The 24,438-nt window shown below is 41.6% G+C and overlaps 2 protein-coding genes across 3 annotated transcripts in view; both read left to right on the top strand.

The window, feature by feature from the left end:
* ttbk1a (tau tubulin kinase 1a) overlaps positions 1 to 6,583 on the top strand; it is a 59,901-nt gene extending 53,318 nt beyond the window's left edge. For both annotated transcript variants that reach the window (XM_084714549.1, XM_084714550.1), the window contains exons 15-16: positions 2,939 to 4,401; positions 5,155 to 6,583. In XM_084714549.1, coding sequence (XP_084570675.1) covers positions 2,939 to 4,401; positions 5,155 to 5,566 — 1,875 coding nt within the window. In that variant the 3' untranslated portion in view covers positions 5,567 to 6,583. The remainder of the gene's footprint in view (positions 1 to 2,938; positions 4,402 to 5,154) is intronic.
* A 2,004-nt stretch (positions 6,584 to 8,587) lies between these two features.
* On the top strand, positions 8,588 to 24,438 carry pex6 (peroxisomal biogenesis factor 6). Its single transcript, XM_084714586.1, has 18 exons — positions 8,588 to 9,120; positions 9,487 to 10,263; positions 10,574 to 10,743; positions 11,514 to 11,597; positions 12,935 to 13,055; positions 13,915 to 14,048; positions 14,181 to 14,286; positions 15,392 to 15,594; positions 15,842 to 16,028; positions 17,232 to 17,308; positions 17,496 to 17,613; positions 18,815 to 19,020; positions 20,262 to 20,323; positions 20,940 to 21,048; positions 21,550 to 21,666; positions 22,091 to 22,168; positions 23,291 to 23,421; positions 24,129 to 24,438. Exons 1-18 carry the CDS (start codon positions 8,599 to 8,601, stop codon positions 24,263 to 24,265), a joined length of 3,339 nt encoding a protein of 1,112 aa, XP_084570712.1. The 5' UTR covers positions 8,588 to 8,598; the 3' UTR covers positions 24,266 to 24,438.

Here is a 24,438-nt window from a genome sequence, read left to right as displayed (position 1 = left end):
ACTAGAATTATGTAAATGTAAAAAAAAGGTATTATGCTCCTCTCAAACATACATTTTAATGCATATTTGATATGTTAGTGCTGATCTTTATGGAATAACAGGGTGATATTGTACAGATATTGTGTCTGTAGAGAGAACTCACTGCTTCGTGTCTTTAGAGGTGAACACCCGTCTCTCCGCGTTAGTTTTGTTTAGACATTAATCAGATCAGTATGGACCTCATGTATCACTAACAGCTGATTCTCAAAGACACATTCAGATATTTTAAGAAATATTTATTTGTCTAAATTTTGTCCAGAGAGGACGGGCGTCACTTTCATCTCCGTGTCCAGAGAGGTCCAGGAGGTGATTAGCCTAGCTTAGCACAAAGACTGGAAGCAGGGGGAAACTGCTAGCCTGGCTCAGGTCCAACATTTAGACAAATCTTATTACACTCTTAGAAATAAGGTTCCAAAAGGGTTCTTCTTGAAGGGCTGAGGTTCTACCTAGAACCATTTGCTTCAGAAGAATGCTTTAACAAAACAAACTCTGGGAATATAAAAGGGTTCTTGGTAGAATGCCTTGAGTATGTTCTAGTTCAAACTCTTGGAATATTACAGAGTTCTCTGTAGATTCTCCTGAGTGAGTTCTACATAAAACACAAGGAATATAAAAGGGTTTTCAGTAAAACACCCTGCGTGGGTTCTTGTCGGCACCCTTATAAGGTGGAAAGGTTCTGGAAAGGTTTGGATTCGCTGCTCCCAGCGGTTAACGGCTAACAAATAGCTTCAATGCTAACTGCTGCTAAAACCACATTGTCTCATTTTTTGTTTCTGTTTCTACATCTGTTGATCAAACAAGATACAACAAGTAAATCACATGGACATGGAGTTGTTGCAAAGCAGATTTTATCTCTTTGTTAGCTTTAAGTTAGGCAGGCTAGTATTTTTAACATGCTGTCTCTGCTAAGCTAGGCTGAGTGTATTGGTATTCAGTCATTTTTTCTATTTCTATGTCTACTGATTAAACAATACAAAACATGTAAAACAGGCAGTTTTGGAGTTGCCTTCTGGTGCTGCTTAGGTTAGCATTTCACCTCACGCTTCCAGTCTTTGTGCTAAGCTAAGCTAGAGACATCCTGGACAGTTCTCATCTGACTCTGAGGTTGACACAAAAACAAGAATATTTCGTAAAACATCTGAATGCTCCTTCAACGTTTTTGCAATAACGGCAGAGTTTCTGTAGTGGATGTGAAGAGGATTGAAGAGCTCGCCGTGTTAGTTCAGTGTGATGATCCGTGAGTGTCTTTCATGTGTACAATACAGTTAGCTTTTTTTTCTATCACTATATGATTGTACAGTACTGCTTGTATAATTTACAGGTAAAGCATGTATTTTAAACTTTTTGTAAATCCAAATGATAACTGTGTACATATATACAGAAATGTAGAAAGTAATTAGGTTTGCAGTTAATCTCTAATAGCATGATATTTAGCGGGGTTTAGTATGTATGTACAGGCTGTATGTTAAATCTTTATGAAGGGAAACACTTGAAAATCACCTGATATCAGACTGCGTGCTGTCTAAGGATAAACTCTGCAATGCATTTTTTGTGCCTTTTATATCAATGTATGTAATCTAGACAATCTTGAAAAGCTTGTGTACAACCAAAATGACATTAAAATGGTTTTGGGGGCAAATACATCAGTTTCTGTCGTCTTTCTTACCAGGAGAGCGACTGTTAGCAAAAGCAGATTGTTAGCTTCCTCTAAAGCATTAATGCACATTTTGTCTTTGTCATGACATGATTAAAATCACAGTAGTGATTTTGTGGGCTGTCTGCAGGATTGTTGTGGCCCAAAATGTCTGATTTCACGGCAGCTTTTTGCAAAATTGTTGGCCTTGTAGACTTAACGGATTTGTTAAATTTGCACAAACTGTTGTGATCACAACATCGCAACTTCCTGGAGGGACTGTTCAAAAAATTGCTGATACTGATGAAAAACTGGATGTTGTCATAAATAAGCACCCTAAATATTTTTTTGAATGGTTTCATTGGTTGTACATGTTATTAAACATACTGCTGATTAGTGTAAGGTCCTAGGAAACCTAGAAAGAGTTTTAATCACATTTTTTTTAAATTTAAGTTTTTGTACACATTACTGACATTGGGTTTGGGTTGGGTGTGCCTATGCTTGAACATTTATTCCGAAAATTGTGCAGTTAATTCTGTGAACCCATCATAAACCAATGCATGTCAATTATCCCACCAAACAGGTGAAACAGAACCTCTCTGGTCTGCTTCATCAGCCTCTTTGAGCTTGAATCAACTCAACAACAGGGAACTGAAGCTGTTATATCACTCCAGACTCCTCTGACAAAAGTTAATTTTACCTCACAGGGCACTGGGCAGCCATTGCCTCGATCTGGAGCGAGTAATGGTAGTCCAGAGGTGCACTAATGTGTTAAAATTACTGTTCTGGTGTGGTGGCTTTGGAGAGAACATAGATGGCAGCTTCAGTTTCCTGTTGGACAAAAGCTGTCTGACAGCAATGTAAAGCAGAGAAAATATTCTAAATATAGTGAACACTTAAACTGATATTGATTATTTAGGTGTCGTAAGCTGCTGACCCTGTGCACAGCAGGACATTGCTGAGCTTACTAGAGTGGTTCTCCTGAGGGAGATGTCAATCAAACATGATCTGCTGTCTTGAGAAATGGTCTAAAGAACCAATTTAGCTGTTTTTAAACTGGACTTTCACATTTATTTTCACTTAGATCTTTGTAGATGCTTAATAAGACACTCAACTTTGATTTCATACATGAATTTTTGCTTTTTCAAGACAACTTTCTAGAGAATATCAGTAAACTCCATTCATTATGTTTCTGTGAAGAGTTGCATGCTGTCTTGTTTGGAGTTGATTCAGTTGTAATAAAGATTGTTGTTGATTTGTTTCCAGGTGCTGTCGCCCACAGAGCAGAGCACTCCGTCTCCGCCCTCCCCAGATTATCGGACAAAGGGCCAGAGTGACGAGAAGGAGCATTTCCACATCCTTCCTCAGCTCCAGGCCAAGAGGGCCGACTTCCTCACCGTCATGCTAACTGGTACCTTGCCTCAGCGTCGGAGCTTTGCCGCACCAGACGAAGAAGTCCCAGAAACTCCGGGGCCAAAGGATGACGATGTCACGAAGAGCGAGTCCAACAGTGAGGCCAGTCAGAAGAGCACTGAACGCAGCCAGGACGCTGCACCTTCAACACTCATGGCCGAGGACCAGAGGGGCCAGAGGGAGCACGCTTCAGCTGCTGATGCAGACCCGGATCTGGAGGATGCTTCCAAAACCCTAGTTCTCTTCTCACCTGGAGACACTCGCAAGTCTCCCTCTGGTGGTGATCATGTTCTAGAGGGCGAGTTGGCCACGCCATGCGCCCTCACCTCCCGTAATGACCGCCTCCTGGTTGGGGAGGCGATTCAGCCTGAACCCTCTGAGACCGGCCGGTTGTCTCCTGCTCTCAGGTCAGACCTGAGGCCGTCCACTCCCATCGCTCCTGCATCACCACCCTTCACCAAAGTTGAGCGCACTTTCATCCATATTGCAGAGACATCACACCTCAACGTCATGTCTTCCAACGGTCACTCTGCCAAGGACAGTGACCGGGAAGTCTTGGCCATCATGAAGGCATCAGCTGTAGAGGATGAAACCCATGAGCAGGGGGGTGCACCAGAGACAGAAGAGTCTCCAGAGGAGTCTGTCCCAGACCAAACTGCACCAGCTGACAAACGCCTCAGTACTGAGAATGGTCCGTCAACTATCCTGGCCCAGTCTTTGGAGCCTGTTCCAGAGGCCATGTCACCAGGTCTTGAACATAAAGATCTGTCACAGGAACCTAAGAAACAGCCATTATCCAGTGAAGAAGCAGTCAAGCTTCAGACAGCCGGACCAGAACCACTGGCTGCCATAAAGCCCAGAATCCGAAGCCGAATCCCAGTACTCATCTCTGAAGAGGACTCAGGCTCAGAGCAGTCCTCTTCCCTCTCGGCTCGGGCTCGGCTTCAGCAGCGGGCCAGGCAGCTAGACTTGGCCCGTCTGCTGGTCCAGAAGCAACAGGGTCGCTGGATGAGGAGGAGGATGCTGTCTGGGACATCGTCATCATTATCCTCTGGTGATGATGAGCGTCGGAGGGCTTCGGAAACTCTGTCCACCACCGGCTCAGAGGAGGACACGCACACTTCGGACGAATCCAGGAGGAGCTCCCGTCTGAAACCAACTGAGGAGCAAGGCTCCAAGGAGTGCAGGAGCCGAATCCCGAGGCCCGTCACCCCCATAAAAAGACCTTCAGTGGGGTTTGTTGCTGCTGCTACTCCTTCTCCTCTCTCCTTGCCAGACCCCAGCACTACCAAAGGAGCGTCATCCTTCACTAACGGGTATGATTTTTTTTTCTCTTTTAATTACAACCCCAATTCCAAAAGAACTGGGATGAAACATAAATAAAAACAGAATGTAATGATTTGCAAATATGTTTCAACCTATATTCAGTTGAATACAGTAAAGAGACAAGATGTTAAATGTTCAAAATGATAAACTTTGTTGTGTTTTGTGAATATAAACTCACCCTGAATTTGATGCCTGCAATACATTCCAAAAAAGTTGGGACAGGAGCATGTTTACCACTGTGATCCATCAGCTCTTCTTTCAACAACACTCAGTCAGTGTTTGTGAACTGAGGACACTAATTGTTGAAGTTTTGCACCGCTGTTGGAACACGTCCACAATGTGTCTTAGCATTGTCTCACTGAAATAAACAGGGACGTCTCTGAAAGGCAGCATATGTCATTCTAAAACCTGTATATATCTTTCAGCATTAATGGGGCCTTCTCAGATGTAACAGGTACCCATGATGCCATGTGCACTAACTCCCCCCATACCATCCCAGCTGCTTTTTTTTTTTTTTAAGTCAGCATTGGTAACAATCTGGATGATCCTTTTCCTGTAGCCCAGAGGACATGACGTCCAGAAATCTGAAACAATCTGAATATTGGTCAAAAGGGATTGTCAAATCATTGCATTCTGTTTTTATTTACATCTTACACAGCATCCCAACTTTTTTGGAATTGGGGTGTGTTTTTTTTTTTAACATAAAATTTGATAAGTCCTTCTATTGATGCTTCTGTTCACAGGAATCAGAAAATTGGACTAAGCACTCTCAGCACTCAACGGAAAGCCAAACCTGTCTCACCCAGGTCCTCCTCCTCATGTCCCCGTCCCTCTGCTGCCCCGGCCCCCTCCGGCAGCCCCCGAATGCCCCTGCGAGTCCTGTTTGGAACCCGACGCAGCCTTAGCTCCACCCACTGCAGGACTGACAGCCCCTCCCCTCAGAGAGTATGTCCATCCAGGCAGCCCCTGTCGGTCCGAGCCCCGACCGTCCCCATGCTACCGCCCAGGACTACAACAACCATGCGGCGCAGCGCCTCGCAGGAAGCCACCGCCCAGACCTCCTCTGGCACCACGCCCGCCAGGACCAGGCCAAAACCAGCCGGTGCGGCCAAGGGGAAGCCAAATGCCAGGGAGAAGGTGGTGCCCGCTAGATAATACAAAGAGACTCATCGCTGAGACATGTTTGTGTATAATCAGTCTTCGGACAAGCTACGCCTCAAAGGTTCTCACCTGATTCCATATTAGACTGTGATGTTACAATGACCTCCTTCAATTCATTTAATGTATACAGACCTCTTATATTTTCCAAGGACAGCTTACCGAACTATCTTCATGGGCTTCCAGTAATCTTGACTGACTGTCGTGCAGGAGCGTTGCTGCCATGGTGCTACGGATACGTCTGCTGCTCCCTGGTCAATCCCCGATTTAACTGGTTCCTGGAGCTGAGAATCATGGCCTCCAACAAGTCCAGTGTCAGAAACTCTCACCTTACACAGTACTCCCAGCTTGTCCACGGCTATGCTACTCTTCTACTGACAGTACCCTGCTTGGATCACATTGCATGGTGACGTATATCACAAATACATTGAATCTGTAGAGGGAAAACAACATGTACAAAAATCTGTACCTTTAAATTATTTCATATAGTTCTCCCCTTCCTATTGGGATAAACAGGCCAAAAACAGAGATCGAATTGGACTGCTTTGAATGCCCGAACTATGTTAATATGATAAATGATTCCTTACTATATCCTGTACTCATTATGGTCTTGGATAAAGAGAAGAGTTGGATGTGAACACAGAATAAATAGCTCGGCCGCTCGCCGCCTCCTCATGGTGTGACAATGGGCATGCTTTAATCATTCTATTTTCTGGGTGTTTTTATTTTGTTTATGCTCTGAATTGTATATAATAGAATCATTTCCCATAAAAGACATCTTTATTTTTTATCTTGCCAAGCAAAGTGTAAATTTCAAGTCTTTAACCTTCTGTTCCAATGTGTTGGCACTATGCCTGTTTTTTACGCATGAGAAAAACAGGGTTAACCATGAGAGGAAGTTATACCTGCTTGGATTCTGCTGACAGTGCAAAGGTCTGCTGGTTGTTGGAGCCCATGTTGTGTTTGTACGGGGTCGATGGGCACTGAGCTGTGAAGTAAAGTCTTGGTCATGTGGTCGGGCGTCTTGTCTTTCTTTCTCACTGGTCAAACCTGATCTGGATCCAGACTTTCCACTGGAGCTTGGGTCCCAGACCAGGTCCATCTTCACATGGTCCATATAAACACCAAGGGAGACGAAACATGCTGCATTTTTTAATCAACAAAGAGTCATCTGTAAACTGATGTCTGCATATGAATGCAGAATCTAAAGGCAAGTGTCTGGTTATAGTCCAAGTGGCAGAGGTAGGAAGTAACTAAGTACAAATACTGAACTGTACTTAGGTAGATTTTTCAGGTATCTGTACTTTATTAGAGTATTTATTTCTCTGACTACTTTTTACTTTTACTCCAAATATCTGTATTTTCTACCGCTCACATTTTCAAAACAGGCTTGTTACTTTTAGTTTTTGCATTTGAGGAGTTTTTGCATTTCAACCCAAATGGACAGAACAATAACATAAAAAGACGATTCACTGGTGGATCCATCAGACGACTGCAGGTTCAGTATTCACTTTAGTATAATACTCATGCTACAATATACAAAAATGGTATAAACACAATTATTATTATTGTTGTTGTTGTTGTTCATTTATTTATTTTATTTTATTTTATTTTTTAAATTCATTATTATAATGGGTCCAAGCTATGTCACACTGAACCCATATTATTTTTGTTCTTATTATTCTTTCTTTTTTCTTTTTATGTTTCTCCTTTAAAAACGGTTTGTGCAGCAAAAACTGTGGGACAAAAACTCACCAAAATTGGCACTCATTGACCTCAAGGTGGCGTTGTAACCAAGTTTACATTTTTGCAATTATCTTGCAAATGGCTCAGCCAAGACTTGAAATTCTTTCACCATTTTAATCATCCAATTCATCTGCATCTTTTCTCAACTTGTCAGTTCGTCTCTGCTTTAAAAATGTCAGCTTTTATGACTTTTTCTCAATTTTATTTTTCTATTTTTCTCAATGAGTCATTATTCAGTCAAAGCATGAAATGCATGCAAATAAATTATTACAACAAATCTAAATTTCTTGACAACATTCTGCTGTATGTCCTACAGAGCTGATTTTTTTTTCAGCACATCTGTTGAATTCTGACAAAAGTTTGTTTCCTGTGACCTGTAAGCATTCACAAGTCCATCACTCTATTTTTTTTTTTTAAATATGATAAATCACTGTACTTCTGTATCTCCACAAGTCTTCATTCAAATGTTACCTAAACCACCACAGATGTTCTGTAGATGGTTGATATCAAGAGTTTCACATTGTGCTCAGATCAAACGGTGAGTCTGCAGAGATATTTAATATCTTGATGTTATTTGTACTGTATTAACATTTTCTTTTTCGCTCGATGTTTGATGAAACGTCACCAAAATATTTGACAAAACACCTGAAAGCAGCAGAAATATGTATGATTTTCTTTCTGAATTTTATCACCAACATTTTGAATTTTATAAGCGTTTTAAGTTTAAACAGGTGTGATGTGATTGGTCAGCTTGTAAGACGGTGTGTATAAACTACATCTGTGACACCCTGTGTGTTTTATCAGTGCTTGTTTGTTACAGACAAATACTCTCGATCTGCTTGGACCCCGTTCATTGTCTCTTATTATTATTATTATTATTATTATTATTATTATTATTATTATTATTATTATTATTATTATTATTATTTCGTATTTTAAACTGTGTCTTAGGTTGTACTTCCTCGGTCGTCCCCCAGGTGGTGGTGATGATACACCATAAAGAAGCAGGTGTTTAGAGGGGAACCCCAGACCCGCGAAATATCTCGCGAGATTGATCATTTTTAATCCAAACTTTGATCTTTTCGTCACCATAACCGGTGTTTTCTGTCCCTAAACCTGGGACAGACATCGACGACGTCGACATCGTTTCCCCATTATGAAACATAATCACTTTGTACAATGTGCACGATGAAGACGCAAACCGTACAAATCTCGCGAGAGTTTTTCTTTTTTTAACAAAACAAGGGTTCCCGCCTTCTAGACTGAGAAGCAGCGCAGCGGTGATGACGCAGTCCAAGATGGCGGCGCAGGTGGAGTTGTGTTGTTTGGAGAGTTTTCCCTCACACCTGAGTCCTCTGGATGTTTTCATGTCTAAATGTCACCTGGACTCGGTACTCGAGAACGACACCGTCCCGCCGACCGTCCTCTTCACCCCGCAGCGGCCTCACGACTCCGGTAGGACGAGCATTTTGTTGCGCATTCATCCGACCACCGCGGAGGAGACAGCGGGCTGCGGAGGAGCGCAGTCCGGGGGCCGGCTCCGGCTCTTCACCAGCCGTTTCTTCATGCGCCTCCACGGGCTGCAGCGGCTCGGCAGCACCGGGACTGTACGGGTTCTGGAGCCGGTCAGCCTGGACAGAGTGGTGCTGGGAGCCCGCAGCAGGCAGAGCCTCCGCTGGGCCGGAGCTGAGCAGTTCACCCGCGGGCTGCTGGAGCTCTGCCGCCCGGGACAGTGGCTGCTGGCCCGGCGGGGAGAGCCGCTGCTGCTCCCCCGACACCCACTGCTGGGAGACGACCCGGGACAGGTGAGGCTCCGGAACAGGTGAATCCTATCCTGAATAAAACATTCTGTTGATACTGAAATGTTATGTTGAAAGTTTAAGTTTTGATTTAATAGACTCACTATCAAGATATATTGTGTTTGAATGTTGATTTAATTTAATTTAATAAACTTAAGCAACTTAAATATTTATTATGTGTAACGAGGATTTATTCGGTGTATTGTAATAAACTTTGCCTTCACCGTTTTCTGACATTTTATGGCCCAAACAACTAATCGATTAATTGTGAAAATAATCAACAGATTAATCGACTATGAAAATATTTGCTAGTTTCAGCTGTAAACTAAATGATGAATTGATTGGTTGATTGATTTCCTCTGGTGTGTTCAGGTGCAGCAGCAGCTGTTGGAGCTGCTGGTGTTGGACTGCAGTCCTGTTACACAGGGACGGATCACCGCCGACACGTCTCTGGTTCTGACGGACTGCTGGGACCCAGTGGACACACCAGGTTCCGCCCCACCCTGCAGACCACTCACACTGTGTGTATCAGACTTCGCTCATTACGCCGATGGCCTTGGAGGAGGGCGCTCTCTTCTCGACAACAGGAAGCTGCTGGGCTCGGGGTTGTCCGGGGTCCTGCAGGCGCTGGAGTGCAGACTGGACGTGCGGGTGGTTGATGCAGGGCGACGGCTCGGGGTCAGAGGTCAGCAGGATTCATCTGTGGATGTGGACAGCTGTGTGTTTGTGAGCAAGCAGCTGCTGCTCAGGCTGGGGCTGTTTAACCAGGAGTGGGTGAGGCTGTCGAGGCCAGGTGGAGCCGCCAGACCCACCGCAGGTCAGACAGAAGTGGGCGGAGCCTCCAGACCCACCACAGGTCAAACAGAGGTGAACGGAGCCTCCAGACCCACCACAGGTCAGACAGAAGTAGGCGGAGCCTCCAGACCCACCACTGGTCAGATGGAAGTGGGCGGAGCCTCCAGACCTGCCCCAGGTCAGATGGAGTTGGGTGGAGTCAGGGAGCGGCTGGTGTCTGTGCAGGTAGTGGATTTGACTCAGAGTCCAGACCTGCAGAACCACGATGACACTGGATTCATATCAGAGACTCTGTGGTTCAACCTGACAGGAGGAGACGAGGTTCCTGAGAAGAGCTGCACACTGAGGGTCAAGGTACACACACACACACACACACACACACACACTGAATATAGGGTTGTCTCCCAACTGAAAAGACAAACATTCACGGTACACTCCACGTTTGGATCTATCTTTTAATTGACAGGATTGTCACAGTATTAATTAATTAATTAATTAAAACAGATTGATTGATAATGAAAATAATTGTTCCAAGAAAGATTTGAAAAATAGGTGCAAACATGTGGAGTGCACAGACGTTCAAACACCTCAAATAATCAAGAAAGTAGTGGATGATGAAAGTAATGTTTACTTGCAGTCCTGATGTCTTGTTGTTTTGTCTCAGAGGTGGAAAGCGTCTCCTCTGGCGCCCAGCGAGCAGCGCTCTGACAGCTTCTGTCGCTCAGCTTCTCCACTGTTGGCCAGAGAGCTTCACATCCAGCCGGTGGCGTCTCCGCTGTACAACAACCTGAGCTGCTACGACAACCTGCTGTCTGAACACTTCAGCACGCCAAGGTCAGCTGACGACAACCTGATGAAGCACTCAGATCATTTCCTGAGGTTAAAGTACTAAAACCACACTGTGAAAATACTCCAGTACATTCAGAACTAGGCTGAACGATTTGGAAGAATTATTTAATGACAATGACTGCTATTGAAGTTGCAATATGATTTGCGATATCAGTAGGAATGTTGGGCAGTATATTGATATTATATCTTATCATCAAATTAGAATAGATATCACAATAGATTCTGCATATCTTTATATCCTGATATGGCATAAGTGTTATATTTTCCTGGTATTAAAGGATGTATTACAGTAAATTTCTGAGTAATCTTCTGAATTTAGTCATTATATCCAATTTAGTTATAATTATTTGTCAAAAAAATCTCATTGGGTTCATATTTTGTGAAAGTTGTGTCTACAGTATTGTTACAGTATCGACGTATTTGGTCAAAAATATTGTGGTTTTCACTCATTGTGCGACCTTAACTGCTTCCACCTCTTGGAGTACACTAGAGCTGCAATGATTAATTGATTATTAATCAATAATGAAATTAATTGCCAACTATTTTGATAATCGATTAGTCAGTTTTTTAATGTTTTATTATTTGACCATATTGTTGCATTAATTCAGCCAACAAGTTTTTCTCAAAGGAGGAGAAGTCAGAGCTTCTCTGCTGAGCCTTCATCAGTGGACTAACTTTGGTGTTTGTCTTTATACTGTGTGACCTCAGAGCGGAGCAAACTCCCAGTCTGACCAGTTTGTGTTCTCTGTGTGCAGACTGGTTTCACAGGGAGACATCCTGACAGTTCCAGCTGAAAACCATCCAGACCTGCTGGAGAACAATTCAGAAGGAATACACAGGTACAGACATCATCATCAACATCATCATCATCATCATCATCATCATCATCATCATCATCATCATCATCATCAGGCTGCTGATGACTGAACACGACACGAGGGATTAATATGTTTAATATAAAACAGATTTATTCAGATTATTTCGATTCAAAGGTTTCTGAGCTCTGATGGGATTTTATAAATAATACAGATTTATTATTAATTAATACATTAATTCTGATAAAATTAGGGCTGTCCCCAACTCAGATTTTCTTTAGTTGAATCAGATTCAGTCGTTCCATATGAATATTTAACGATACGTTTTTTTTTTAACAGTACGGTGTGCCACAAATTTCTATATGAGCCCGGATGAGTGTTTTACACCAGTTAGACTCTCGTTTCAGTGCCTTTTTTCATCATCTGTGATGTAAAAATATCAGATTTTCATACAGTCAGAGAACTTAAAAGTGTTTGTCCTCCTATACTTCAGTTATAAAGTCAGTGGACCTGCAGAGCTTCTTCTCTCCAGAGGCTCAGCACTCGTTTACACCATGAATTGTATTTTTATTTGGACCAAACTGGAGGTTGTGATTGTTGGAACAGTGGAAAGATGAATCAAGACATTTTTTTGAGTTTTATTTAATTTCTGCAAAGTTTGAATGAAGCTGATGATGATATAAAATGATTCAGGTGAGACTTTTCTGACAGGAAACCACCGTCATGTAAGACAAATATCACTCTCTGCAAACCAACCAAACTCTACTGACAAAATCAGTAATTTTAGCTCACAGAACACAGGAGTTGTTGGTCTGCTGCTGCTTCCATCTGTTAGTGTGTTTGTGTTGTTGTGAGACTTTGGTGAATCAGTGAGTTTAGTGAAACTAAACTTTTAACACACTGAAGTCAAACAACAACAGAAAAACACTAACAGATGGAGGCGGCTGTTGACCAACAACTCCTGTGTTCTGAGCTAAAATTACTGATTTTGTCAGTAGAGTTTGGTTGGTTTGCAGACAGTATTGTTAATCAATTAGTTGTTTTGCACACAGTATTTCAAAACTCTGTCTGACAGAAAGGTAAAAAGGTGAAAATAGTCTAAATATAGCATACGCTTAAACTGATGTGATTTTTTTTTAAATGGACCTTATTTTTTCAGTGTCGTCAGTCCAAAACCAACATAGTGTTTAATCAGAGTGTGTGTACGTAAAAATCATTTTACTGCTGATGTTCTACAGTCCTGCTTAAATACTCCAAACTATACCTTTAATATGTGAAGTTGAGCAGGTGATCACACCTGTGAGTGATTTTATGTGTGGACCTGCTCCATGATGATGAGTCTATGACCTTTGACCTGTCAGGTGTCCAGTGCTGTTCTTCAGAGTGCAGAGGGTGTGTCCGTCTGCAGACAGAGGAGGAGGAGGAGAAGAAGAAGATGGAGGAGTTCACCTGGCCGACAGACTGCACACCTCACTCTACATGGTGACCTTTGACCTCATCCTGTTGTGTATCAGTTAATCCTGGTTTTCTCTCGTGATTCTTTGAGACATTTTTTTAACTGCATGAAAAAGACACAGTCAAGAAAGATCAGTCGTGTCGTCTGCTCGTCTGTTTTCCAGTTTGTGTTTTAAAAACTGATAATTAATGAGACGTGAAACTCAGATGTCACCTGTCGCCCAGAACACTGAGGTCCAGTCCAGGTATGATGTGATGATAAAGACTTAAAGAGTCTAGAAATGTTTGATTTAGTCTCCCTGATTTAGAGGTCTGATGGGAGATCTTAATGTCTTATAGGTATAGGGCTGCAACAATTAATTGATTATTAATCAATTATTAAATTAATCGCCAACTGTTTTGATAATTATTCATTTTGAGTCATTTTTGATTAAAAATTGTCCAAATTCTCTGATTCCAGATTCTTAAATGTGAATATTTTCTTGTTTCTTTCCTCCTCTCTGACAGTAAACTGAATATTTTTGAGTTGTGGACAAAATGAGACATTTGAGGACGACATGTTGGACTTTAATCAACATTTTCTGAACCTAACATTTAACGATTAATGGAAAAAAAATGATCAACAGACTGATCACAAGAAGGATTTGAAAAATAAGATTGTGACAGGATTAATTAAAGGATTTATTGAGAAAGTGATTAATTAACAATTAAGATAATCATTAGGAAGAATAATCAGAACAAAAGTAATATGGATCCTCAGCGAGTGACGCTGCCTGCGTCATCACCAGGACTGATCATTACCTCAGTATCAGTCAAAATAATCACAGTTACCGATCAGATCTGTCCCGTCTCATTTTTGTCTCTGAAAGTTGTTGTGTCTCCTCAGGGAGCGTCCACCTGCAGCCCCGCCCCCTGCTGCTGTGTGGACGGAGCGTCTCTGTGGAGCAGTCTGTCTCCTCCGGGCCTCGACAGGACCGTGGAGCTTCTCAGCAGCGTCGTCGCCCCACACCTGCACCACAGGTAACTCGCCTCACCTGTCTGCTGCCACCATCACAGCTGACCGCTCTGTCATTACAGAGCCGCAGAGAGAAGCATGATGGGACGTGTGGTCATGTGATCAGTGATGTCATCAGTGTTTTGTCTGTTTTGTAGCAGCTCTCTGTCTGGTTGCACCGTCCTTCTTCACGGTCCTGCAGGAAGTGGTAAAGTGACGGCGGTGAGTGCGGCGAGTCGCAGACTGAACCTCCACCTGCTGAAGGTACGACGCTGCCAAACACACACACACACACACACACACACACACACACACACACACACACACACACACACACACACACACAGTCTATAGGCTGATGTAAACTTAGAGACATGATGTTCTTCTTTTTCTTTGTTCAAATTTGAATCAGTGAATTGAACCTCATGATCTTCATTGATTATTAATACAACCACATCTTTATATTCAGGATGAGGGATGATAATTGATGATCAATCAATGGGTCGTCAAGAATTTGATTGATCATGTAAAATTTAATTGATCTTCTATCAAATGAACATCTGAGATATGTAGCTCTTTATATGTTCCATAGGCTGCACTCTTCTTACCAAAGGGCTGTGATTCTACATAGAACAGTTTGCTCCTGAAGAACCCTTTTTGGAACATAGAGTTAATCTTTGTAAGACTAAGGTTTCCATTAAGAACATTTTTCATTCAAAGAAGAAGGAGTTCTTTCAAAGGTTCTTTACAGCATAATATAAAAAGATTCGCAGTAGAACCTCCTGAATGTGTTCTAGATAAAACCCTTGAAATATAAAAGTGTTCTCAGTAGAACCCCCTGGGTTGTTTCAGACAAACCCTTGGAATATTAAAAGGTTCTTGATAGAACCCCCTGGGTATGTTCTAGATAAAAACCTTTCGACTATAAAAACATTCTTGGTAGAACCCCTGGTTGGATTCTTGTCAGCAGCCTTAGAAAGGTACAGAGGTTATGGATAAAACCTCCAGATAGGGTTCTAGGTGCAATGGTTGCACCATCAAAGGGTTCTATGTAGAACCTCTTACAGGGGGTTTGAGGTGAAACCTTTCACAGAGCGTTCTAGAACCTCTGTGGTGGGTTCTAGGTAGATTAGTTATTAAATGAACATGAGTTTGAATGAATTGAATAAAGTATGAGACAAGTTGATATTTATTTTTGGTAAATTAATTGTTAGATAAATTGATTGATTATTTTTCAACTAGGGATCAATCCGTCAATATTTTTTTCACCAGTTGATCAGATGTTTGGTCCATAAAATGTCAGTAAATAGTGAAAAAAACCTAATCCTGTCTCAGTGTTTCGTCATCATGTCTGTGACGCTCCTGTCAGGTGGACTGTGTGACCGTGTGCGCCGACACTCCCGCAGCGTCGGAGGCGAAGCTGAGCGCAGCGTTCCAGCGGGCTGACGTCCTGCAGCCCTGCGTCCTGCTGCTGCGGAACCTGCAGCTCTTGTTCAGACCTCGAGGTGGCGCCGAGGAGGACGGCCGGGTCCAGGCCGCGCTCTGCCAGCTGCTCCACAGCGCCCCCAGCAGGTCGCTGACTCAACCGGAGTAGTTTTTAATTTTTCATGAGTTTTTATTTTGTTTTCACTTCAGTCAGTTTTCAGAGAGTGATCACTCGTTTTAGTTAAACTTTTTTGATGCTTTAAAATGTTGAGTTTTACTTTTTTTAGAATAAGTTTTACAATACAAACACTAGCAATCTAATCAACTTTTGATTGAAAGTGTCTCATCTCAGCGGTGAAACCAGCTGACAGTTGGACACCTCTTTGTCTTTCAGGGTGGTGGTGGTGGCGACGGTCTGCAGACCGCGGGACCTGTCTGCGGGTGTCATGGCGGCGTTTGTCCACCAGGTGGCGTTAGAGAGTCCCACCGAGGAGCAGCGGCGCGCCATGCTGGCCAGCCTGAGCCGAGACCTTCACCTGGGGAGAGACGTGAACCTGGAGGGACTCTCCAAACTGACTGCAGTACGACACACACTCACACCGACCGGTCAGACCAGGACGGGACGCGGGGGGCGGGGCTTTACATCCGGCGTCACGCAGAGTGTTGTGGGCCTGATGTGTGTTCAACGATAGGATGCATCTTAGAATTTTTTTAAATAGCAAATGATTTGTATGATACGATTCAACCCTGTCAAGATGTTTGTGTGAATCTTTACACTTTGATTCTGTTGATTCTATATTTGTAGTAAATATCAAATCAAATCTCAATATACAGATTTTCCCTAAAATGACATACCGTAAATTCTCTAATATAACGTGTTGATTTAATGGAATATGGTGAAGGGCTGGGTGATGTGGACAATAATTATAATAAAACATTATAATAATAATGCAGAATTCAACACTAACGTGGTGGTAAAAATCAGTTTGTTAGTTTTCTGAGTTTTCTTCTGATCTGATCAGCAGCTGAACTGAATGATTTTCTGTTCATATTGATACCAAACTAAAAACATTTCCTGGATGAAACTTCAGGCTTCAGTTTCAGCTCAGACGTCTGGAACAGAAACTCTCTGTGGTTAAAGGGATAGTTCAGATTTGGACAGGGTCAGCCGCAAAACAAAACCCAATTTTTGACCCCTAAAAAAATCAATAACAGTTTATGTGTGCGCTCTGTTTAGAATCCTCTTTACTTTGCTGTCAGGCAGACTTTACGTTACGTTACGTAAGACAAATATCACTCTCTGAAAACCAACCAAACTCCATTGACAAAATGATTAATTTTAGCTCACAGAACACAGGAGTTGTTGGTCTACTGCTGCCTCCATTTGTTAGTTAGTTTGTGTTATTATGAGACTTTGGTGTTTTAAAATTTAGTTCAGATTAACAGAAGACATACAATAACTAAGAGGTGGAGGCAGCTGTAGATCAACAGCTCCCGAGATGTGTGAAGTAAAATTATTGATTTTGTCAGTAGAGTTTGGTTGGTTTGCCAAGTGATGTTTGTCTGATATAATAGTGGTTTCCTGTCAGAAAAGGTTCTGACATCAAGGTAAGGAGGTGAAAATATTCTAAATATAGTGTACACTGATATATAAAATAAGTTTTGTTGCTGACCCTGTCCACAGCGGGACAAATAAATTATATGAACTGTCCCTTTTAATGTTAAAACAGGGCAGAGGGTAATGTAGTACAAATGTAAAACTGATTTCTTCTCTTCCTCCTCAGGGTTTTGTGTTGGGGGATCTGAACGCTCTGCTGGTTGAAGCAGGTCGCTCTGCCTGCAGGAGGCTGATTCACACCTGGTGAGACTGAAGGCTTGTAGGCTGTTAAATTACATGAATGACTGAGTCACAATCAGCTGATGAGATCAGACAGAATATAAATGTGTATATGTGCTGAAGTGGAGCCACAGGTTGGCCAGTAACCTTCATCACCATGATGTGTGAAACAAGCGGACAAATGGACTCTGTCCTCATGTTGTTTCTGCAGCCGCGGCCGACAGGAGGAGGATCTGTGTTCCAGTGGAGTGACCATCCTGAACCAGGACTTCACCGCTGCCCTGGAGACGCTGCAGGACGCTCAGTCCACAGCCATCGGAGCCCCCAAGGTGAGAAGAGCCACTTCAGTACGACTGAGACAGCTGAGCCCTCGCTAAGCACCGCCCTCCTTAGTTACTGTCACCAGGTCCGTCCCTCTAGGAAGTTGTGATCGCAACAATTCACGCAAATTCAACTGATCCCTGTGAATTCTGTGTGACCCTACAATTTTGTCCAAACTCTGCAACTTTTCCGCAAATTTGATCATCGTAGCTTCTCACAGGTTCCACCAATCACAGCAGTGCTCCGTGCAAACGTCATACATGTACAGCTCAATGAACCGACTCAGTGTTTTGTTTTATTATTCACTGTATTCCTTTTTTTTTTTGGTCATGGGTTCTGAAAAGAACACATTTGTTGTTGTAACTAACATTTATCAACACTCTGAACTCTGCACTCAGATTCTGCTTCTTTAAGGAATAGCCCCCAGATGCACCTCTTCATTCACACATAAAGCAGATTTTTATAATTTGTGTAATTCTGAGCACTTTTGGTGAGTTAGAACACTCGGAACTGATTGTGGTTTTGTTCCCTGGAACAAGTTGCCTTTAATTCTTAATGAATTATCTCCCCCAAAAATTACAGCTTTCTCTTAGTCTTAGCTAATGCTAATGCTAACTCCTTGAGTCAGCTGAGTCTCCAGCTGATGTTTTAATGTTTCCATCTGACACATTTTAAAACAGGAACCCTGTGAAAGTGTTTATGTAAAGTTAGCTAACAGCTGCGTACATGATATAACATTAATGCTAACAGACTGAGGCTAAAGCTAGCTTACATCTCAGCAAACACTGGTCTACATGACAGATGACAGAAATACACTCACTAACGTGGGAAATGGAAGAGCAGGGACTCGATGAGTGCAGCGGACCTTGAGACGGGTCACCCAGCCAGACCAGCTGGACCACGATCACCACAGGAAGAGAACCCCACAGAACAAATGCAGATGCAGTGGAAAGTTTGACAGACCTGCAGTGCCCTAGTTACAGTTGCTGAGCTATGATTGGACAGTTGCTGTTTAGAGGTGGGGCTTAGTGAAAGGTACAAAGCTTGGTGTGGAGCCCTACTGACCAAACATCAGTCATCACACCTTTAAGAACTGATGCAACTGGTCTTGGTGTTTGCTGCTGTGTGTGTGTGTGTGTGTGTGTGTGTGTGTGTGTGTGTGTGTGTGTGTGTGTGTGTGTGTGTGTGTGTGTGTGTGTGTGATGTCAGATCCCTGCTGTGCGTTGGGACGATGTTGGAGGTCTGCAGCAGGTGAAGAAGGAGATCCTGGACACGGTGCAGCTCCCTCTGCAGCGTCCAGAGCTCCGGTCTCTGGGTCTGAACCGCACCGGACTCCTGCTCTACGGACCACCAGGGACAGGAAAGACGCTGCTGGCCAAAGCTGTGGCTACTGAGTGCTCCATGACTTTCCTCAGGTAGGGACACCTTCAGCTTCCTCACGTTCAGTTTGTGGTTGCATGAGGTACAACATTGTTCCTACACCGGTTCTCCTGCTGCTTCTCCAAACTTTTGGTGTGTCGGCTTCCTACGAAGTACCTCATACAACAAATAATCTGAACTGAACCTTTAAATTAACTATTAGCAAAGGAAACTTATTAAAAAGGTTCACAGGTGATGTGAATGAGACGGAACCACTTCTTCTGTTTTTTTTCTCCCTTTATTCAGTCTGATAATTCTGACCTACAGTCAATAACATGTCAGAGTGCAGAACACAGAAAAATGATTTCAAACTTTTCTTGTTGTTGAGCAAAAATAGCTGCACTCAGATAATTGTATATGTGTTTTATGTCTTTATATCAGGTTATTGTTTCTACATATCAATCCTGACCTCTGATTTGACCTTTGACCTTATCTGGAAGTTCCTGTATTCTGCCTTTGCAGAGCGAACCGAAAAATATTGGTTCATACCAAAGCAAACGGCAGAAACTTCTGTTTTATCTGATGACTTTAGCTTTAAAAAGCAGAATAATGACAAATATGATCAAATCCTCAGTCTGATAATGATGTCAAATGATTTTTTTTTTAAATTATTATTTACATTATTGTTATTTATTTACAACATTCATTATTTTATGGTACGCTTGTGATGTTTCAAAGAACTTTTAAAATCAAATTATATCCATGGTTTTGGGATGTTTCTGAGGATTTGAAGCTGCTAATATTTAGATTCTGATAAAATAAAATTTTCCCTCGAGTGCAGTTATCAGATCAATCTTCAGTTTATTTTATATGTGTGTAACATCGTCTGAATGTTTTTATTGCCAGTATTCTTTATTATACAGAAACAAATCGCAGTAACGTCACTTTGATGCAAAACAAAGGTGAAGTTAAGAAACTTCAGCGCAGTGAAACAATGGAAGAATCGTTTCTCTGCACCTTTTTGCAGTTACTTTAATTCCGACTTCCTGTTTTCTCCAAAATGAAACACATTTTAAAGAGAAGATATTTGTCCACATGATAGACGATGTGTTTAATGTCTCCTTTGTAGGGCAGATTTGTTGTGTTAAGACATCCAAACACTGTGAGATCTTCTTCTTCTTCTTCTGTTATATTTCCAGCAGATTAGACTCTTTGCACAGAAACTCATGCTTTAAAATAATCATAAAAAAATCACTTTTTATTTTCATGTGACAAACTGCTGCTGTCTGTGTTTCAGTGTTAAAGGTCCAGAGCTCATCAACATGTACGTGGGTCAGAGCGAAGAGAACATCAGAGAAGGTTTGTTTCACTCATTAAAGGACCATTCAGTCTTATTTTTACTTTAATAATAATAATAATAATAATAATAATAATAATAATAATAATAATAATAATGATAACAATAATAATAATAATGATAACAATAATAATAATAATAATAATAATAATAATAATAATAATGATAATAATAATAATAATAATAATAATAATAATAATAATAATGCTGTTATCACCAAGTTAATATCTGACAAAGAAAAAAAACAGCAGATTTATTTTAGAAGAGACTCGGACTGTCTGATGTGACCCACTTCCTGCTTCATGGTTGACCTGCTGTTTTATTTGCACTAATTTAAATGGAAGATAAAATACAAAAAGTCAGATAAAAATAATAAATACTCAGACAATCATAAGAGATGTGCAGGTTGAGCCAATAAAGCTGATCATCATCATCATCAGTGTTCAACATCATCACGTTTGGACCCATTTTTCAACTAGAGATCAATCTGACAATAATTTTTTCACCAATTGATCAGCTGTTTGGTCTGTAAAATGAAGAGAATAAAAGAAGGTGATGAAAAAAGAAAATATTCATTATTAATATTGAATGTAATGAAAATATTCTGTCTGCGTTCAGTGTTCAGCAGAGCGCGCTCAGCAGCTCCCTGCGTCGTCTTCTTCGATGAGCTGGACTCTCTGGCTCCCAGCAGGGGGCGCAGCGGAGACTCTGGAGGGGTGATGGACAGGTGAGTGTTGACCTGCAGACACCTCAGGACGAGCCCGTCCCTGATTGGACGATCTGCTGCTCTCACTTAAAACTTCAGTTTGGATATAAACTTTAATATCCTTAGTTAGAATATTCTGCTGATGTTGTTGCTTCAATATTATTATTGTTTCTGTCTGTCTCTGCCTGTCTGTCTCTGTCTGTCTCTGTCTGTCTGTCTCTGCCTGTCTGTCTCTGTCTGTGTCTGTCTGTCTGTCTGTCTGTCTCTGTCTGTCTGTCTCTGTCTGTCTCTGCCTGTCTGTCTCTGTCTGTCTCTGTCTCTGTCTGTCTGTCTGTCTCTGTCTGTCTGTCTCTGTCTATCTCTGTCTGTCTGTCTCTGTCTGTCTCTGTCTGTCTATCTCTGTCTGTCTGTCTGTCTCTGTCTGTCTCTGTCTGTCTGTCTCTGCCTGTCTGTCTCTGCCTGTCTGTCTGTCTCTGTTTTAAAAGAGACAGACAGAAGTTTTATTTGAATCTGTCTGTACAGAGTCGTGTCACAGCTGCTCGCTGAGCTCGATGCTCTGCACTCGTCCGCCGCTGTTTTTGTGATTGGAGCCACAAACCGTCCGGACCTGCTGGACCAATCACTGCTGAGGCCTGGGAGGTCAGAGCACACACACACACACACACACACACACACACACACGCAATGTTTAATGTGAGGCTCAGGAAACTTTAGATTCTCTTGTGACAAAAGTTTTTGCAGAGTTACTCACAAAAGAAGTTCACAGATAAAAATGTAGTAAAAAAGTTCAACAAATCAGAAATAAAAATGATTGTATTGTTGATTGAATTTGTTTGGGTTATTATTTTTATTCTTTTTCTTTGTCCTGTGGACGTCCATCAATGCGCTCCACGTTTCAAAACTTTTGCAACAATTATTTTCATTATCGATCAGTCTGTTGATCATTTCTTCCATTAAAAACTTCCGAAAATCTTGATCGAAGTCCAAGATGACGCCCTCAAATGTATTGTGTGTGTGTGTGTGTGTGTGTGTGTGTGTGTGTGTGTGTGTGTGTGTGTGTCAGGTTTGATAAGCTGGTCTATGTTGGAATCAACGAGGACAGAGTGTCTCAGCTGCAGGTCCTCCAGGCCGTCCTCAGAAAGTAAGAAACAGCTACAGGATCCATTTTTTTTAAAAAGTCAAGTTCTGCCTTGTTTTTTTTTTTGTTTGTTTGTTTATTTGATTCATTGGATGTGTGTAGGGTTGTGTATTGTTTACATAATTAGGACGCCACTACCGACACCAGAACCCGTTTTGTCAGTCAGCACCTGCATTTTTGACAAACATCACTGATTTTTCAACACCCACAGAATATTTAGTTCTATGAAAATGTTAACATGGAATGTATCAAAAGAAAGAACAGATCTGATAGTTTCAAACACAAAAAACATTTTGTTCGAGCTTCATTCATTCTTTATTAATAAGCATTTGAATGTTGGTCAGTTCCATCAAAAAATCCTCTTTTCAGCACAAGCAGCCTCGCCTTGTTTTATTTCTAAGACGTTTTGCTCCAGCCGAATTCAAATCTGAGGCAACTCAAGTTGTAAGTAGAACTTGTGCTCAGTTTACTGTCTTCCACTTCATTTTCAACTTGGCTTCTACACGATGTTACTGGTTTTGAATCATTTAGTTTAAGTCTCTTCATTTTATCTCCTATTATTATCTGCAGTCAGAGTTTATGAAAAAAATATTTCTGACATTCCTCCAAGTACCACTAGAGGGAGCTCGTGTCCCACCAGTGGACACAACATCACCAGGATCACTGTGTAAAACAGTACAGTATAGTGTACAGCTTTATTATTATACTGTCACTTTTATTATACAGTTTTTTTTATTATTATTATTATCATTATTATTATGCTGCATTGGATTTTTGAGTTTTGAACCCAGTTCAAATTCTTAAGTTTTGAAAAAGTTTGACCCTTTACTGATCTTTAGTTGAGATGATCTACTTTTCTTCTGTAGATAAACTTTAAATCTTTGAGTTTTTGAAACCCCAAAAAATGTATTTGAAAAATAGAAGAGAAAAACAAGAAGAATGAAAGAAACAATAGTCGTGTGCAGCGAGTGATGCTGCTTGAACACCCCCCCCCCCCCCCCCAGGGCTCTGTGATTGTGCAGACTATTCCTTTAATTTATATTAAAACAGACAGAAACCTTGTTTGTGTGTTTTTGTGCCTAAAACTTAAAAATATAAAAAACTGTTAATAAATCTCTTCTTCAGGTTCCAGCTGGATCCGGCTGTGGACCTGCAGGAGGTGGTGGATCGCTGCCCTGCTCACATGACCGGCGCCGACCTGTACGCCCTCTGCTCAGACGCCATGACGGCTGCCATCAAGAGGAAGATCGACCGCGGTAAGAAAACAGAAACGACGGCTTCGTCAGGAAGTTACACGTTACAAAAACACCAAAAATACACAAAAAATAAGGAAACTCACAAAAACATGAGGAAACTGGGTCCAGGTTGAAAAATATGAAATACTGCTTTCATTAATAATAAATAAATAAGTCAATAAATGCTATTTAAAGGGTCATGAAATAAATAATTGTATGAATATATGGAAATATATTTAAATGAGTCAACAGACGTATTGATTGGATTGTAGATGGACTTACTTCATTTATATTCCAAACAAAACTTTTATTTCCCAGCTCTATTCTATGCAGATGAAGGGGGCGTGGTCATCTCACACATTCAGACACCTGATTGGGTGGAATTATGAAATCATAAAAGTCCCCTGAATTAAATAAATTAACCCTTTAAATCTTCTTTAGTCGACTTCTTGTTTGTTTGTTTGACGTCACAGAGTGAATCGTCTCAGAGAAAAGTGTCTCCTCTGCAGAACAAACAAACATCCTGTAACTTTATTAATATAATGTTGATTTTGTTTGGATCAGAACATGAACTGTCTCACATTATTTCGCCTCATCAGTGTTTCTAAGAATCAAATCTCTCCTGATTTCATGAAGTGATGGAAACAGAAAGTGGACGTGGTTCTGGACGTGCGGTCGAGAACTCGTCTGTCTCCGTCCACTCTTTAAACCCTCCGTCTCTGTCTCAGGTTTGGACTCGGAGGACTCTCCCGTCCTCGTCTCTGTCGAGGATTTCTCCGCAGCGCTGGAAAACTTCCGTCCGTCCGTGTCGGAGCAGGAGCTGCTGCGATACAAAAACATCCAGCAGACGCTCGCTGCAAAGTAGAAAGAGCTGATCCTCAGCGAGACGTTCGCTCGTCAACGCGAGATTTAAATCAAAAATCAACTTTGTAAAATAATAAACTACTCAGAGTGTAAATGATGTAAACAAGAAGATAATTTATACAAGTGTGAAATGTAATTAATAAATACAGGTGTTAATAAATTAATCAAAAAACA

Source organism: Lutjanus erythropterus, chromosome 3, assembly GCF_056507025.1.
Source record: "Lutjanus erythropterus isolate fLutEry1 chromosome 3, fLutEry1.hap2, whole genome shotgun sequence".
Lineage (NCBI taxonomy): Eukaryota > Metazoa > Chordata > Actinopteri > Lutjaniformes > Lutjanidae > Lutjanus > Lutjanus erythropterus.
Note: the sequence above shows the minus strand (reverse complement) of the source record. Positions and strands in the feature narration are given on the sequence as shown.

Excerpts from the sequence above, each read along its gene's own strand:
- pex6 (XM_084714586.1), top strand. The coding sequence starts at position 8,599 with ATGACGCAGTCCAAGATGGCGGCGCAGGTGGAGTTGTGTTGTTTGGAG. Across the intron at positions 9,121-9,486 it reads TGGGAGACGACCCGGGACAG|GTGCAGCAGCAGCTGTTGGA; the intron begins GTGAGGCTCCGG and ends TGGTGTGTTCAG. Across the intron at positions 20,324-20,939 it reads CGAAGAGAACATCAGAGAAG|TGTTCAGCAGAGCGCGCTCA; the intron begins GTTTGTTTCACT and ends GTCTGCGTTCAG.